Below are 17,399 nucleotides of genomic sequence, written 5' to 3' on the forward strand. Positions count from 1 at the left end.
GCTCCTGATCTGTACTATTACTGGGTGACAGTGAGTGGTGACCTTACCAGACTGCGAAACTGGTTCTGCATCAGCTTGGAGGACCGGCCCAGCGAAGCCTGAGAGGACAGCGACTCAAACGACTTGATGCGGTGGGCTGAAGAGTGTCGGGCGCACACCGAATCACTGCCCACGCCGATATCTGAACAAAAAGGGCAGAGTATAAATAAACCAGACCTCGTATCGGCAGGCAGCGCCCACACGCTCGTAACCTGTCATCGTGAAACTCGCACACTTCGCATATATATTTTGACTAACCTGCAGTCACTTTATTCAGAGCAACCAGGCTGCTCAGCACCTTTGAGAAGTTCAGGCCCAGCAGCAGGTCACTGGCCTCAAACGGCTGTAGACAAGAGAGAGGACAGAACGTGAGCGTGAGTGGCAGAAAGTCATCGGCGAATGCATTTCCTTCTTAAAAGATAAATGACTAATTCCAGCACAGCAAGACTGTGTAGTCAGCCGGCCACAGCGACAGCACTGAGCAGTCAATCGATAACTCTCGTTATCTTTGACAAAAGCAGCGGGCGTAACGCACAAGCTCAGCAGACACACATATATCTACAGCAGCTACAGACACACATTCACAGCCCTCTTTATAGATGACAGAAACTGAACTCCTCTGATGTGCTTCGTGACAAGCAATAAAATGATAAGAATAATAACAATATTTAGATTTTATTATTCTCATAAACGATCAAAAGACGCCGACAATGAGTTTATCTTGCTTACAACCAACTCATGTACAGCCTCTCCTACTGTAGGGTTGAACAAATCTATCGACCAACACCGGCCTCGTGGAGAATTCAACTCTGTAAATAATTAACCCGTGAAGTGCTACTCAAAGCTTGAGCTAAAAAGAACTAGTAATAGGAGTTGGGACATGTTATGCACGTTCTCGCTGCACTGATTTCTGTCTTTTACAAAACCAAAATGACATTTAAACTTTGTTCACTTAGAAGCTGCAAGCAGAAGAGTCCCTGACAGTTCAGCCTGTCTTTACAAATGGTTGCTTATCGAAGACCTCAATGTGATTTATTATATTTATTTGCAGAAGAGCTGCCTATGGGCGGTGACATTTTAGTAAAATTTGATTCTCACATTAATCAAGAGAGTGGATGTCTTATTATTTATTCAAACCAAAAAAGTACGAAGCCACAAGGCCGAGGCCAATCATAGCCAATCAGACTCATTCATTCATTCATTCATCTTCTGTAACCGTTTGTCCTGTTAAGGGTCGCGGGGGGGCTGGAGCCTATCCCAGCTGTCATTGGGCGAGCATGTCTTTGGACAGTGGGAGGAAGCCGGAGTACCTGGAGAGAACCCACGCAGACACAGGGAGAACATGCAAACTCCACACAGAAAGGCCCAGTCGGCCAAGGGGTTCGTACCCAGAACCTTCTTGCTGTGAGGCACTGATGACTCATGATGCTAAAAAAAAATCAAATTTTCAATTCATATTTTTATGAAGGTTTGGAGATACATGAGGATATTTGGAGATACAAACATTTGTATGACTGGTCTATCAGGCGAAATTTCGGCGAAAGTTTCAGTCGTCATTGTTGAAAGTGAAGCAGGAAGTGGAAACAAAAATTAACCCGACAGGCAACAAAGACACCGCGCCGACTAGCGTTTGGGTGGCATTGTTACAGAGCGAGCCAGACTGACGGGCGCACAAGTATAAATGGCTCGCACCTTCGTCGGCTGTAACGTGCGTAGGTTACGGCGTCTATGTCCCGCACTATGTAAACAGCACTTAAAGGGGAACTACCCTTTTTTTACAACCTGAGTCCGGAGTTACCTGTTATCTATTGGCAGACGTGCAGCGGTTTGTTGTTCTTTGGCCGGCTGCTCCTCTCTCTGCCTCGCTCTTTTCAATGAGCTCCTCATCCGTATACTCTGGCTCAAAACGGTAAGGCCGTCAATCATAATCATAAACAAAGTCTTCGTCCACAACCTCAGGATATGTGTATAATTTACATATTCCTTGATCACAACTATATGTATATCAAAGATCGTATCATTCTGGTTTGAAGTAATCAAGTAATCTCATATATGATATATATGAGAGAAGACAGCGTCATATCAATAGGATAAAACATAACCAGTAACACTGAAGATTGTCAAGAAGTGATGGCCAGTGGGAACCAGTAGATGTGAGACTAACGGAAGTGCTAAAAGTCGATCTTAGAAAGCATTGAGTATCACATTTTTTGCATTTTTTTTTACATGGATTGGCAATAAAAAAAAAAAAAGTAGAATAATGTCATCCTTGTCCCCTCAGCCCAGTCAAACTGTAAGCACTGTCTGGATCACCATAACTCTCAGCGGCCTCTCGGTGAATATGAACGGCAGTGATTGTATCTCTGTTGATGTCTGTAGCTGTCCTCTCTCTTCCTGTGTCACGGCTCCCAGTGATTAGTTACCCCTCGCTTCAGTTACACTGAGGGTGACTGACTGAGATACGAGGCTCTTTCATCTTCCGCTCTGATTACAGATATGTCCTCGGGGTGATACGTGAATGGCTGTGCTCGCGCGAGTGCGTGTTTGGACAACAGAGTATGCGTGTGCATGTCAATGCCACAAGACTTCGCCGTCCTTGGTAAGCGGTCAGGTGGAAGCACCCTCTTCCTCACCCGTTAGCTCATACTCCCCTCTGATCTGTACATTTCTGAGCTCTTCCTCCATCTTAAAAGTAATCTCACGAGGTTTAACAGCGAAGCACGACGAATGACGATTAGTTATAATTCGTGCGTGGATATAATTAGCACGACAAGCTTCTACATGTCTGCAAGGCCTGAGCATCACAGTCAGGTACCAATCACTCAGAGCCGTCTGAAACAATAATGCAACACCCTCCTGTGACTCAGCACGCTGCAACCGCGCAACAAATTGCTCCCATGATTGAGGCCAACGAACTACTTTGTTACTCCATGCCTACTGCACTTAATGGGATACGCTCACACATCAGACTTCTGAGAGCGAGATCACTCTAATTACAAGTGTTGTGTTTCAGTTTTAAGGTTGTTTACATCCAGATTAAGTGGACAAAAAAATAATAAATGCTCCCATGCTCAAGACAGTTGTGCTAAATATACAGTCACAGCAGCCAACCGCTAAACAACAGCTAAACTGACTAAACAGTGGTATATTCTTCTTCACGGGCCAAGTCAGTCGCCTGACCTCAATCCAGCTGGTCATGTGTTTCAGTTCCTGACGACCGGGCTGAAGACAGAAAGCCCCCCCCCTCCCTCCTCCTCCACGAGATAAGCAAGAAGTCAAGATTACAGCACGAAGAGAGAGAGAGAGAGAGAGAGAGTTTAAAATCTGATTAGATTTTATCAGCCTGGCAAATTTATGGGTCATGCTCCGGTGACGACTGCAGATGTCGGTGTGTTTAGCCCATCACTTAAAGTTAAACTACACGTGAAATATGCCTTAGTTTAGCTTATCTTACTTCCTCTGAGTGCATTAAAAGTGAGAAGTAAAGCATAACAGATTTATTTTGTTTTCCAGAGCCCAAGGTGACGTCTAAACTAAATGTCTTCTATTAGATGAGTGAAAACAAAGATCGAAAATGTAAATGTGAATAAACAAATCGACTTGTCGCGACTAAAATTAAAGCCGAAAGTTCACGCAATCCAAATGGAGACAGCTGGATTTATCAGGGCTGATGCAGTCAATCAAAAGTGTCAAACATTCTCTGGTTCCAGCTTTTAAGATCTGCTGCTTCTGAACCAGCGTGTTACTTTAGTTTACGTAGCTTCACCGTCATCTAAAGAAGTCATCTTGGGTGCAGAAAAACTGTGACGGGTCATTTTCTTAATTTAATTTGTCATCTGGTAGCTGGAACAGTTGGCAGCTTTGTCGCAAAGATTAAAGTCACTCCCTAGAGCCCATACCACAGAAATGCCTCTCTGTTTAAACTATCTTAATATATAATAATCTATAAACATATGCCTGCTGTAGCTGCACAATACCAAAGCATTCTCCTGCTTTAATTTCATAGCACATATTCCAACTTATCACTTTAGTGCAGACAGATGGATCTGTAATTAATGTCACGGTAGACGAAGGATAAGGTTACTATACCACAGGGACCAGGGAGGGGTCATGGGAACTCTAATGATCACTTCCTGTGGTCAAAGGCATTAGGGGTCAAGGGTCAGCATCAACAGCTGCTCAAGTGTCAGACACGGTTGTCAGCTTCTAAACCAAATATTTAAATTGAATCTAAAAGAGATCAATCCTGCTGAAACGTCGAAATGCTCCACAGAGACACGCAAATCTATGTTTACATAATTCTTCATCCAGACAGAAATCATTCTGATTACAGATTCAAACTTGACTGGTTACGTAAACACCGAGTAGCATGATCTGATAATGTGTGCGTGCTTCGTTCATCCTTTCAGACCCGTGGTTTTGCTGCCTCCGTGTTTCTGCCCCTACCAGCAGTTTGTCACGTCACAAGATGTTTACCACACATGGTTCAAACGCGTACAAAGAACACAGGTACAGACACAGATGAATACAGAGAATGTGTTTGTTCCAACCAGAGTAAAACCGATTTTTACGACATTTACAAGATCTTCAGCTGCTAATTTTTTCCGATTCAACAGATTATCAAAGGCACCCCTCTCAGTCTCATTGAGCATGCCTTCTGAGTGTGCCGGTTTGCTCTGATTGTGGTGGTTATGTGAAAGGAATGACCCGCGATCCTATCTGGATCATTTAATTTGAGCCTCGATCCGATATTTAATAAACAAGATTCTCCTCCAGTCAAAGTTCACTAAGGCTTTTCATATCTTACATGTATTCACTTGGATCACAGGTGCACCGTGCGACTGTATTCAATCAAACCTAATATAGACTCGAGATAAAGAGTGGAGAGGGTAGCTCGTACTTTGACTCCAACGTACGGCCAAAACCTATCCTCTCTACTACAGATAAGAGCTGGTCATCCAACGTCATCAACTCTGTAACCCTCTCTATAGTTTTTTTTTTCCTTGACGCTGTTTCGAGGAAACTTTTCTCTTCTTTTAAGCACACAGTTCAGTGTTGTTGTTGTTTTGGTGCAGAGTGTACTCCATGGATTCTGTTTTGCAAATTGGTGGCAAATCAACATGGTAGCATTATATGACAAACTCCCTAAAAAATCCACATTGTACATTTACCAAATGACTTGATTTTCCAGAGTAAAGTACATCCACACAGCAGACATGTTTAGTCACGCGATTTTGCTGCCTCTTCATCAGTTTTTGGCTTTGAAAACAGACGAAGAACTAAAAGAGATTACTCTCCAGCGACGTGGTTTTGGCTTATGGCAGACTAAAAACAAATAACTACAAAACATCAGACTTAAATGAAGCCGAATCCTTTACATATCATTTTTAAAATTCCTGGATCGGCCCCGATACCGATCGGGACATCACTGCTACATGAGGTCTTTTTGTTCTGATTGGGCGATTATTCAGATTAACAGTTCTCCATGTAAACACAACCTATAACAGCGACTCTCGGCCGATCGCCCAGCTTAACTTGCACTAAAAAGAGGTCGGTCGAAACTGCAAAAGCACAGCGTCACTCCTTCTCTCCTTCTGTCCAATCTAGCCGGCCTCTACTTTAATCTGCCACCACAGCCACCTGGGGTCAGAGCCAGCAGTGCTCTGGGCTCTGGAGAAGATCCATCTTTTGCTCTACAGATGTTGAGCCTTAGGACTGATATGTCCCAAATTACTGTAATCCTGCTCTAGAAAAAAAAAAAAAGTCTCCTGTATTTGATGTCAATTTTACACGTGAGGGCAAAAAATTGTTAAAAAAACAAACAAAAAACAACCGGCTTCATGACAGTAAAAACACAATAAGGACCGCAGATTAATGCTCAACACTGTTGCCACAACCCGTCCCTGTAGTCAAGCAAAACAAACACAGGTCTTTCCCAATAAAACGTCTACCACTCCGCCGACATTTCGGCCGTCTGCAACCACTAGATGTTTCGCACACTCAATATGACAGTGCTCTGTGTCACCCCCACCAGTCCAGCTCCAGCTCTTGTTCAATGGCTGGACTCTCCGCGGGGAGAAGCAACGCCGAGGAACACTGAGCAGCATTGTCGGAGCATGGTGGTTCAATGACCCCTCTATGCACTGGCCAATAAACAGCCATAAACAACACTCTGTCCTTAATTTGCTTTAGATTGTGGTGGCATTCTCACGGGGCCCACGACTACCCACATATTTCCACGCAGGCCTGCAAGGGTGAGGCTGCGGACATGTTTAGACTTTACACTTATTATAAGAACAAGGCTGTAATAACCGTGTTAGAGGCAGACCTGCTTACATAAGCTTGGTTCTGAACTGTTCATGGCTGCAGTTTGGTTTCCACCAGTGTGAGGTGGTGGTGGTGGTGGTGACAATGGTGACAATGAAGCCAGGCATGATGAGCCCGAGGACAAAGCTGTGCATTAATTCGAAAAACATTATCTGTGTGCATCTAAACGTAACAAGCTCCTGTGTGATAGTGTTTATTAGTCAATGTATGATGCTTAAATGTTGCATATGTATCGCCACTGGACGGGTCAGGGGAATCTCTCTCAACCGAGCGATGGGTGATTGTTCTCGGCTGCTCATTCACTCCTCCTCCCTCTGTCAGGGGCTCCGTCCGTCCACTCCATGAACGCATTGTCTATTGTATCCTCTCAAACATGCAGAAAACCCCACATCTCAAACTGCTCCTCTCCGCGTATCTGTGCCATGCAGATTCATACCCGCAAAACAACAGAGAGAGAGAGAGGGACACACACACACACACACACGAACCCAGATCCTGAAATCTGCTCTTACCTCGACGCGGAACGATGTGCAGCCCTTGAGAAACTCCTTTATGTTGCTCAGGCACTCGCCGTCGTTCTTCGGTTCTTGGTAAATCTGAAAAGACGGAAACGCTGGTTAGAGATAAACTTCCACTTCACGCTGCGGGCGCGCTGCGGTTTCCTGTGACTTTATCGGCTTTAAAAAAATCTATCTCCTCCAGCTTCTTCTTCTCCTTCTCCTTCTTCTTCTTCCAAGCGCATTCTAGTGTGAGCTTTCACGGGCCTGACGCTCCGAGAGGATGAACACAAACCAACAGCTCAGCGGGGAAGTGGACTAGGCTGCAGCGTTGGGTCGAGGGAAATGACGTTGACAAATAGGGATCCCCACTGTAGCCGGTAGGTGCACCGCTTTCTACAATGACCCCCTTCAATTCTTAGACTGTATAGTAAAAGAAACCAGAAAGAAATAAAGGAAGACAAAAACGCAACCCCCCCACACCCATTCATATTAGTGGAGTTGGCCAAGATGTATCGGACACATAAACGTCAACACACACAGCTTCCATTAACAATAAACTATGACTGTAAAACACATTCATGAAGATGCAGTTTATGAAAGAACATCTCATGAGCTTCTGTAATCCATGTCAGTATAATGAGAAGCTATGAAATAATGAGAAACCCCCCAAAATAATGAGGAACCTGCTCAAAATAATGAGTAAGCATCTGAAAATAATCTGAAACTTTCTTATGGTAATGAGAAACTTTCTCAAAATGATGAGAAACTATCTCAGTAATGGGAAGCTTTATCAATAATGGTAAGCTTTTTCATAATTCATAGTGAGAAGTTTCATTAAAATCAATAGATTTCCAATGCCATATGTTAAAATAATGAGTAAGCGTGTCATAGTAATGACAAACCATGTCAAAATATCCAAAAAAGTCTTTTTGAGAAGACGTTTCACCACTCATCTGAGTAGATTTTCAGTTCTAGGGGACTTAGCTACTTTAAGCTAGAACGAAAGAAGCTACTCAAAGCTACTCGGTCCTCTTTGGCAACTCTAAGGTCCAGTTGCCTTTTTAAAACGTTTTTTTTGGGGGGGTATACCATGACCTGGATGACTGAGAACTTTCACAGACATGTCAAAATAATGAGAAACTATCTCAATAATGGGAAACGTTCTAAAAATGACGAGTTAGCATCTCAAAACGATGAGAAATTGTCTCAAAATGACGAGTTAGCTTAGCAGAATGTTGAATTAGCTCAATTATCTCACAGCTATGAGGAACTTTGTCTTAACGTGAGGCGAAATGTTGACGTTTGAGAGGCTGACACAAAATATTTAGTTACTCAGAAACTTTCTCAGTAATGGACAACTCAAGAAATGAGTTAGCGTTTCACACTAATGAGAAAATTTCTCAAAATAATGAGAAACCTCAGAATAAGGAGTATGTGTATCAAAATAATGGGTCCGTACTTCAAAATAAAGACCATCTAATGAGACACTTTCTCAAAAATAATGAGTTAACATTTCAAATTATTGAGTTAGCATCTCATACTTATGAGAAATGTTGTCAATATGAGGCGAAATGTTAACGTTTGAGAGGCTAACACAAATGTTGACTCAAGTTTAGCATTTCACAATGATGAGAAACTTTCTCAGTGTAACGAGAAACCAACCCAGAATAACGAAATAATATATCAAATGAATGAGTTAGTACTAAAGACAGACAAAAAATTAGAAACTTCCTGTATTATGGATAACTTCCTGAAAATATTGAGCTAGCATCTTACAATTATGAGAAACTCTTGTCAACATAAGGTAAGACTTTCTCAGAATAATGAGTTAGCATCTCTAAATAATGAAAAGATAATAAACAGCTTGGTTAAAAGTATGGGTTAGCCTCTTAACAAAATGAGAAACTCTTTCAGAAAAGGTCTACTGATATTTCTGTACTGATACGTCTTGTAACTGGTCAACTGATTATGATCCACATTTACCCAAAAAATTTTTTATCATATTGCAAACCATTTTCCACATAACACTATTAACGCTAACCTATTTATTTATTTTTCCCCATCAGTTTCTCTCATATTTTTCACACTGACATGGGAATGAGAGGGGTATGTTGTTAATGGACGTTAGTGCGTCCAGGCCAAAGATAGGAAATATAAATGTACCATAAATGCAGCGCAGAGCAATTGTGTGTCACTGATAAGAAAAACGCTGTCCTTTTTAGATAATGATAAGCAATCCATTTGGAACTGAGGCTGTACAGGCGGTCGTATCACAGTCATGCATCTCTCCCTCACATTATAAAGTACTGGAGGAAACTGAGGCGCAAAGAGGCAACGCAAGGGAGAGAGGCAGTACTTTGACCTGTTTACATCTTGTGTCTATAAGGCTGTATAGCAGCTGTAGCAAGTGACATTTGTCCCTGCTGTGTCCTGCATCTTCTACTTTCTTTATGCTCATTATAGTACAGCTCAGACTTACAATAATGGGCCAAAACTCATTATTAAATAAACATCAAGGGAAAGTGGCCTAAGGGTGGGAATCACCCGAGGGAACACATTGCAATATTATCATGATACTTAACCCACAATACCATATTATTGCGTTTTTCTTTTTTTTAAAGTGACATGGTAAGTATGGCAGTTATATATATTATGGTCTTGCATTGTCTTTAAACTATAAACTATGAATTATGTCCCCAGAGTAAATAAAAATACTTCTTCCAACACCCTAATCTTAGCTGATCTCATCATGAAAAATCTCAACAGCACCATCTACTGGACTGGAAATGTCCTTTCATTATTCTCGTACCAAAAAGTTAAAAACATATTGGCATTATCATTACATAAAAAAAGATTAGTAACAATGTCCCTATATTAATGCAACACTGCTACACTAAATATCACAATACCACTAGTAGAAACGCCACAGATATTAATTAAGAAGCAGTATCTACTTTGTCCACCAGAGGGCACTGGCAGTTTGTTAATCCTACCTCTTTAAAACCCAAATTTAAGTAATCCTCATTATAAATACATCTTAGTATTATAAATACTTCTCAGTATTCATAACAACGTTAGGAATTCATGGAAATACAAATATTGGCCAGTGTTTCATAGTCAGATTTCTAGGAATACTGATGGACTGCATTGGCCAAAAAATAAATTTACTATTTCACAGGCACTGATATTCTTACTAGATTAACTCACTCTTCCATTGTTGACATTTACTGCCATTGTTATTAAGATGTATAGAGGCCTGTCTGCACTATATTTGCTGTTTCAAATGTCATTCTACCATTTTGGATTTACAATTTACGCACATAAAGCATTTAATGTCAATAAAGATACTGATTTACATACATATATATGTATTGGATCATTACACTAGTTTTATAATGTAAACATGTGATCCACGATGACTTCCACGTATTGCAAAATCTTCTTAGCAGTTCTTTGGAAACAACTAAATCAGCTTTAAACCTGGCAGCCATATAAACTACTGGATGATATTCCATCACACTGGACTACATCCAACTGTTTGAGGGGATATTATCCCAGTTACTGCAGCCCTGTCTATGAGGAGAAACCATCTTAAAGAAGGTTGTTTTTTTTTTTTGTATGCAAAACCTAACCTGACTTCCCTGTCCCACAACCTTGTGAGAAAATGGATGCACCTGTTTGTAATTTAACCAACGAATTTAACAGGCAAATTTTCTCTGTGGAGGTGGCAGCCTCGAACTCAACAACCCTCCTTTCAGGAAAACATTGCCTCCTTTGGGCAGCTGTCTCAACTGGCTGACGCTATACGTTGACAGACACAAACACTGCGCTGTTTCTTTAAAAAGGGAGAGGGTCCGTCTCCGTCTGTGCGCCTTTGCAGTCAATGGCGGCCCACTCTTATCTGCCGTGCACAGATAGCCACTCATCCCTGGATGATCATTCTCTGTGCACTATCAGAAACATACATTGACATACAAGAAGCGTCGCCCTGGAATAAAGGGAAATTTAAAACAGAGGCTTCAAAGGAAAAGGCAGCTCTCCTGAGTGTTTAGATCCAAGCACATTAAGCGAGGCCTTCATTATGAGGAAAAGCACAGTGATTCAGCCCCAGATTAATTTGATCAATCAATTTTCTTTTTGCTGTAACGTTGCCTCTTTTAGAGCACACCATTACGCATTGGAAACGGCCTGTCTTTCTCTCTTTTCTTTTCTTTTTTTTTTTTACACGCTGACACACGTATATGTGCAACCATAGTACTGTTATCGCAGACAATAACACAGGCTGCCGTGACCTACAAAAGAAATTTGCTCATGGATCAGTGGGCAGAAAGAGAGGCCAGACAACAAACCGCGTCGGTTTCACGGATCTGGGCAACGCGCAGACACGCCGACGGGGCGGGAGGTTGGTTATGCAGAGGAGAGCGGCGGTGGGGAGGGTGCATATTGCCCTTACTTTTTCCGTGGAGCCCGGGCTGAGCCGCTCCAGCAGTCTACACAAGACCACCCCATCTTTCAGGGAGCTCTGCAGAAACGCTTCAGGATCCGAGATGGTCTTCTTCGGCGACTCCAGCACCCCGAGCGTAATCAACCATGTAACCGTCTGTTCCGCCGAATTCATGTCCAGTCACAGCAGATCCTATTCAACAAAGCGGCTGTGTTTTGGTATCTGTAACAGCTCACCGCCCTGGTTACGCTGTCATCTGTGCGCTAGAACAGAAACATCTTGAATCCCAAAAAAACGGTGCATACGGTGTGGAGAGGGAGAAAGAGAGGGAGAGGGAGAGGCTGCGGGAAACCCTCTACCTCGGGTGGATGCGGATGACGGCTGGCTGATGGAAATTCAGCGAGTCTGGTTTCCTCCCTTGAATGGTGTGTGTTTTCCCCCCTCCAGCCTGGAAAACTGTCAAGTGCGGTTCGCTGTGATGTGTTGAGGCAGTGGACTGCATACATGCGCATCAGCCGCCAGCCACTCATCTATTGGATGACATCACGGGAGAGGGACAAGCCAGTCCAACCAGTTGTTAGGGCACTTCATCATGTCATGAATAGGCTTTGCATATCCTGCTCTTTTATCCGTTTATTATAACCACGCCACAGGCGGTCTGTTGTTATCTGCTGTAAGCTGCGTTTATGGACAGGGCCTCAGTGCAAAGAAAAGGGGGAAACAGCTGAGCAGACAAATCACCTAATCCCTATTGTAAAACACATTTTAAACACAGGTATATATATTCAGATATATTCCAATCAGATAGGATTCTTTTCTTCCTCGAGATCTGTCTTCTACCTCTGAGCCATGATGTTTTATATTACGGCTCTCCTCATCCCCCAGAAAACTGCAATTTAATATAGTAAGCATTCATCCAAAGAGCCAATATCACACACAGAGGGGCTCACAAGATAATTACCACGGTAGAAATTAGGAAAATAAAACTGTTTTCTGACACATATAATGATGCCATTCATCACTTAATACAGTAGTTTAGCCTCTCAAGGCATTAAAGGGTTCTCAGGACACAGTCTACAAGTTTAAAATATTTGCTTGATCTGCTCACATTTAATCAAAAGCTGTAATGTGTAAGGTGGGAGTCACAGCAGATAAAAAGGCAGGAAACTACATTATGATTTTTTGTTTTCTTTAAAACAACACATTCTGGGAGCAAGGAGAAATAATTCCTGTAGATGTAGGTGAGTATCCTTTAGCCACACACAGATGTTCCTATGTTTAGGAGCCTTGAGCAAACGCCTAACATCCCAGTTTGGTCCCTGGACGCTGCACAAGTAGCAGTGTACTGCTCACTACTGTGTGAATAAACAGATCATTAATTCATTCATTCATTCATCTTCTGTAACTCCTTGTCCTGTGAAGGGTCGCGGGAGGGCTGGTGCCTATCCCAGCTGTCATCGGGCGAGAGGCGGGCTACACCCTGGACAGGTCTCCAGTCAGTCGCAGGGCTAACACAGAGATACAGACAACCAGTCACACTCACATGCACACCTACAGCCAGTTTATAATAAATCATCATTTAACCTAACCAGCATGTTTTTGGACTGTGGGAGGAAGCCAGAGTACCCAGAGAGAACCCACGCAGACACAGGGAGAACATGCAAACTCCACACAGAAAGGCCCAGTCAGTCGATGGATTTGAACCCAGAACGTTCTTGATATGAGGAATCAGGGTCACCACTGTGCCGCCCCACAAATGGATCAAATACAGAAAAAAAATCATAGCTTGGTAAGTGCTAATCTTAAAATACATACTAGGAAAAAGTTGAAGCACTTGAAAGAATGATAACATGTAAACAGAATCATCTCGTCACTGGTCAGACAATGAATCATATAGTATAGTATAGTAAAGTAATGAATCATATAATAAAGTAGAATCAAAAGGCGCCTATGCTAGTATTTGATTATCTGGCTGATTGTTTAATGTTATACTGAATATATCAGGAGTGTGGGTTGATCAAAACAAGCCAATCAATGAGAAAGGGGGAGGACAAAATATTAGGGACCAGTCTATTGTGTGTGATTCCGTGTGGAGTCAAGAGTGCACCACCTGCTCACAACATTTGCATATGACTTATCAGTCACACAGCAGCAAACACTGTAGCAGAGGAGAGCGTCACTTCTCACACTGGCCACAAGGTGGAGCCCTTTGTTCAGTGTTTTACTCCAGTCTGTTCATCACCAGAGTTGTATGGATGCTGAGCAGAGTGAGAAATGTCTTTGGGAGGCATAATTTAAATTTCTGTTCTGTGTGTTCTCCCTGTGTCTGCGTGGGTTCTCTCCGGGTACTCCGGCTTCCTCCTACTGTCCAAGACATGCTCGTTAGGTTAACTGGTGATTCTAATTTGGCCGTGGCTGTGAGTGTGAGTGTGAATGGTTGTCTGTCTCTCTGTGTTAGCCCTGTGATAGACTGGCGACCTGTCCAGGGTGTACTCCACCTCTCGCCCAATGACAGCTGGGATAGGCTCCAGCAGCCCCCGCGACCCTTAACAGGACAAACGGTTACAGAAGATGAATGAATGAATGAATGGTTTACCTGGTTCATGTGAGCAGAGAAATCAGAAAAGCAGAAAAGTTAATTAGCATTAAAATCCCAAACCACAAAAAAAGGCATAGCACACTAAGATCATGTATTTATTATTCTATATACTAGGTGGAATAATCAAACATGTCTTTCATGTGCACAATATCTAACTATTTTCTGTTTTTGATCCATTTCTGAACTTTACTATTCCCATTTTGATTTTAAAGTGATGTATTTTTATTTCAGCCATCATTACCAGTAACAGAAGCCTTAACAACAGGCGCCTTGTTAGAAAGTGTTTTCCACATTTCCGTCTCTACCTGCAGGAATCTGGAATACTCGCAGGATCTCCATGGCAACCGAGGCAGGCGTCACAGACGAGACGGCGTAGCTCAGCCTCACTCCCGCTCTCCTCGTGCCTCTCCATCTCCGCTTCTTCCCACATCTGCGTGTCTGAGAGAAAGAAGGAGTGTGTTGTCAGGAAGGCTGACTCTTGAGGCCAGCCGTGTTCTAAACAGGCAGCGCCGGGGGATGCCGTTGTGCCTTTGAGCTCCTGTCGCCATGGGTCTGTAACCAAGGGTGCCACTGTGTGGCTGTGGAGACTGGCCCTAGGCATTTCACATCCCTCCATTCCCAGTTCATCCCTACAATTTCCACTCCGCTCCACAGGAAGATGTTGTAGCTTTCCTCGCCTCCTAATATTGTTGTCATGCGAAGGAAACAAGAAAGATTAAGAGAGATTTTATGATATCAAGGAAACTTGCTGAGAGTCAGTTTAGACCAGAGAAAAGAGCCTGACACATGAGTGGCCAGCTTCTCATATGTATGTAAATGAGGACAACAGAAAATGTAAAACACACTCCAGTCTCATATTTAAGGACGTCCTCAGTAATAGACATATGTTAGAAATTTATTGTATTGTCACAGATTCTACAATAAAGTCGCCACTGAGTGCACGTATGCATTATTAACACACAGCAAAACACAAAGGAAATAAGTCAGAATTACAGACGACTGCTCAATAATTAACTAGTAAAATTCAAGCTTTCACATTTCTGTTCCAAAAGCACAAGCTTAGTACATGTCTGGGAAGGGGCTGTTATTTTTAACTCTAAATGCTCACAGTATTATGAACCCGGACCGGTGCCTCACAGCACAGCCCTGCAGTGGAAAAAAGAACAACTCGGTCAGTGATCAAGCATCAGGCCTAAACAAGAAGAGAAGTGTTACTTCTCAAATCATTATTGATGCATGAAGATGGATGAATTGAAATTGTACTGGCGCATTTAACAACACCATTGAAGCACTTAACTTCTCTCTAAATGATTTGCATTATTATTTCATTAACTGGTCATTAGGATCTTTTAGGTAGACTTTCTAGGCTTATTATAAATAAATCTGTCCACGAGTAATACAAGGAACATACTATGTAAATGAAACTGCAAACAAAGACACATGCACCCATACAAACATATTTTTATATATAGAAAACTCATTTACTCAGAGGAAATTCAAATTAGCTAGAACCAAATATAGAAATAAGTGACAAATCTTTTTTGTCCCATGTCAAAACTACAAGCAGGCTCATATTATTGCAGCCAAACAGTCTTCCTCTTCTCTGCATTATGTTTCTGATCTTCCACATTCTGCAGATTCAATTAGATTCTACATCTGGATCCACAAACCAGTAAAGCTCGACAGTGTCACACAGCAGTCTGGGGCTGCCCCTTTGTTCGGCCTTTGACAGGTGCCATAAACAAATGAGGAACGTTGTGGCCTCTGGGGCGTGCAAGCCAAAACCAAATTCAAGATTTAATCAATGAAAATGCTCCCGGTTCTTTGTCTTTATAAAGCTTCTGTTATAAAGGAAAATAGGTGGTTTGAAGGATCATGCCCGTGGTCCCTTGAATCAATGCACCCAGAGCTCTATTATATCAATCATCTGGCGTCCACCTCTCCCTCGTCTCTCTGCTTCCCCCAAAGTCATCTGAGCCGCCTCATATTTCATTATGACAGGGCAAAGTCCGTGCAACCCGGAGCCACTTCACAGGCCATAATGCATTAAGTAGAGTAATGGATGGACTACACAAGCAATGCCAAGGTGTCGGAAAGAGAAATGAAGGGACATACGCTTCCTGTAGAGGGGATGTAGCCCACAGCGAGAGACAATAAACTTAATTTTGTTCACAACATGTCAAAGAAGTGATTGGATATTTGATGTGGCTCTGCATAGACTGCTAGAAATACATTGAATGTGAGAAGGTGATAATAAAAACACCTAATTTTATAGCAGAGTTGGAAAAAATAAGCGTCATGTCATGACACTGAACCCGAAATTGCTCCTGATGGCAGACCAGCACCTTGCATAGCAACTCTTCTGCCACTGATGTGTGTGAATGGGTGATGAGAAACACTATGAAGTAGTTTCAGTCCAACTAAGGTAGAAAGAAAGTGCTATGTAAGTGCAGACCATTGTCCACAAATGTGGACAAAAGTGTCTTTGTGAACAGACAGATGTTTCAAGGCACACGACATGTTTGACTTGCTAAGTTCTTAAGGTTTACTGTCTCTGTGGGTTCTTTCTGGGTACTCTGGCTTTCTCCTATCATCCAAAGACATGCTCGCTAGGTTCATTGGTGATTCTAAATTGGTCGTAGGTGTGAGTGTGGTTGTCGGTCTCTCTGTGTTAGCCCTGAGATAGACTGGAGACCTGTCCAGGGTTAACCTTGCCTCTCGTCCAATGACAGCTGGGATAGGCTGAAGCCCACCCCCGCGACCCTCTGGAGGACAAGCGGTTACAGAAAATGAATGAATGAATGAATGAACATAAAGACTGCACACTGATTATCTGAGGATGCAGCTCCTTTCCATGTGTCTCAAGAACTGCTGCATTCCGTTTAAAAATAGCCCAAGTAACGTTTTATATCATAAAAGGATCAGATGATGTGAAGAGTGTCCCTAACAGTTTAATTGCCGACTTTCATCAATCTTAATATGGTTTCTGGCAACTGCAGGAAGTTATTTTTAACGAAAAGCTTTAAAAACTCCCAGTAGACTACCCACTCCACACCAAACAACAAGCTGACAGAGTCAGATGGACACAGAGGGGTATTTAGCAGTTAAAGAGAGACGATACAAAAGTGGAAAACATGCAAAATCAAATTGGCTGGGTGACAAATATGCATGACTTCTCTCCACCAAAGATGAGTCACATCATGATAGTTACTAAGACTTATCTACTGCACCTAGGTTGGAGCCCAACACAATGTGCAAGATACACCCATGTGATGTGGGCAGTTGAAGCTTGCATTACACTGAGGGACCGCATGGGTCTTTGAGAGGTCCAAACTTCAGCTGCACCAATAGAAGCCTACATGGATCAACTTTATAGTGAGATCTAACAACCTTTATAGCTTTTTTCTCCTCGATGACCCTTGGAAGCAGATTGAGTTCTAGCAGAAATCTTTTCTACACTTCTACTGTAGTCGGTCTTCTTTAGACACTG

The 17,399-nt window shown here is 42.5% G+C and overlaps 1 protein-coding gene across 1 annotated transcript in view; it reads right to left on the minus strand.

The window, feature by feature from the left end:
- The window catches only part of arhgef7a (Rho guanine nucleotide exchange factor (GEF) 7a), a 30,222-nt gene extending 18,292 nt beyond the window's left edge, over positions 1-11,930 (minus strand). Inside the window, exons 1-4 of the mRNA XM_084545122.1 lie at positions 11,320-11,930; positions 6,879-6,962; positions 298-382; positions 48-181 (exon numbers count right to left, since the gene is read on the minus strand). Coding sequence (XP_084401248.1) covers positions 48-181; positions 298-382; positions 6,879-6,962; positions 11,320-11,484 — 468 coding nt within the window. The 5' untranslated portion in view covers positions 11,485-11,930. The remainder of the gene's footprint in view (positions 1-47; positions 182-297; positions 383-6,878; positions 6,963-11,319) is intronic.
- Positions 11,931-17,399: the final 5,469 nt, after the last annotated feature.

The sequence above is a fragment of the Chelon labrosus genome, assembly GCF_963514085.1.
Source record: "Chelon labrosus genome assembly, chromosome: 5".
Classification (NCBI taxonomy): Eukaryota; Metazoa; Chordata; class Actinopteri; order Mugiliformes; family Mugilidae; genus Chelon; species Chelon labrosus.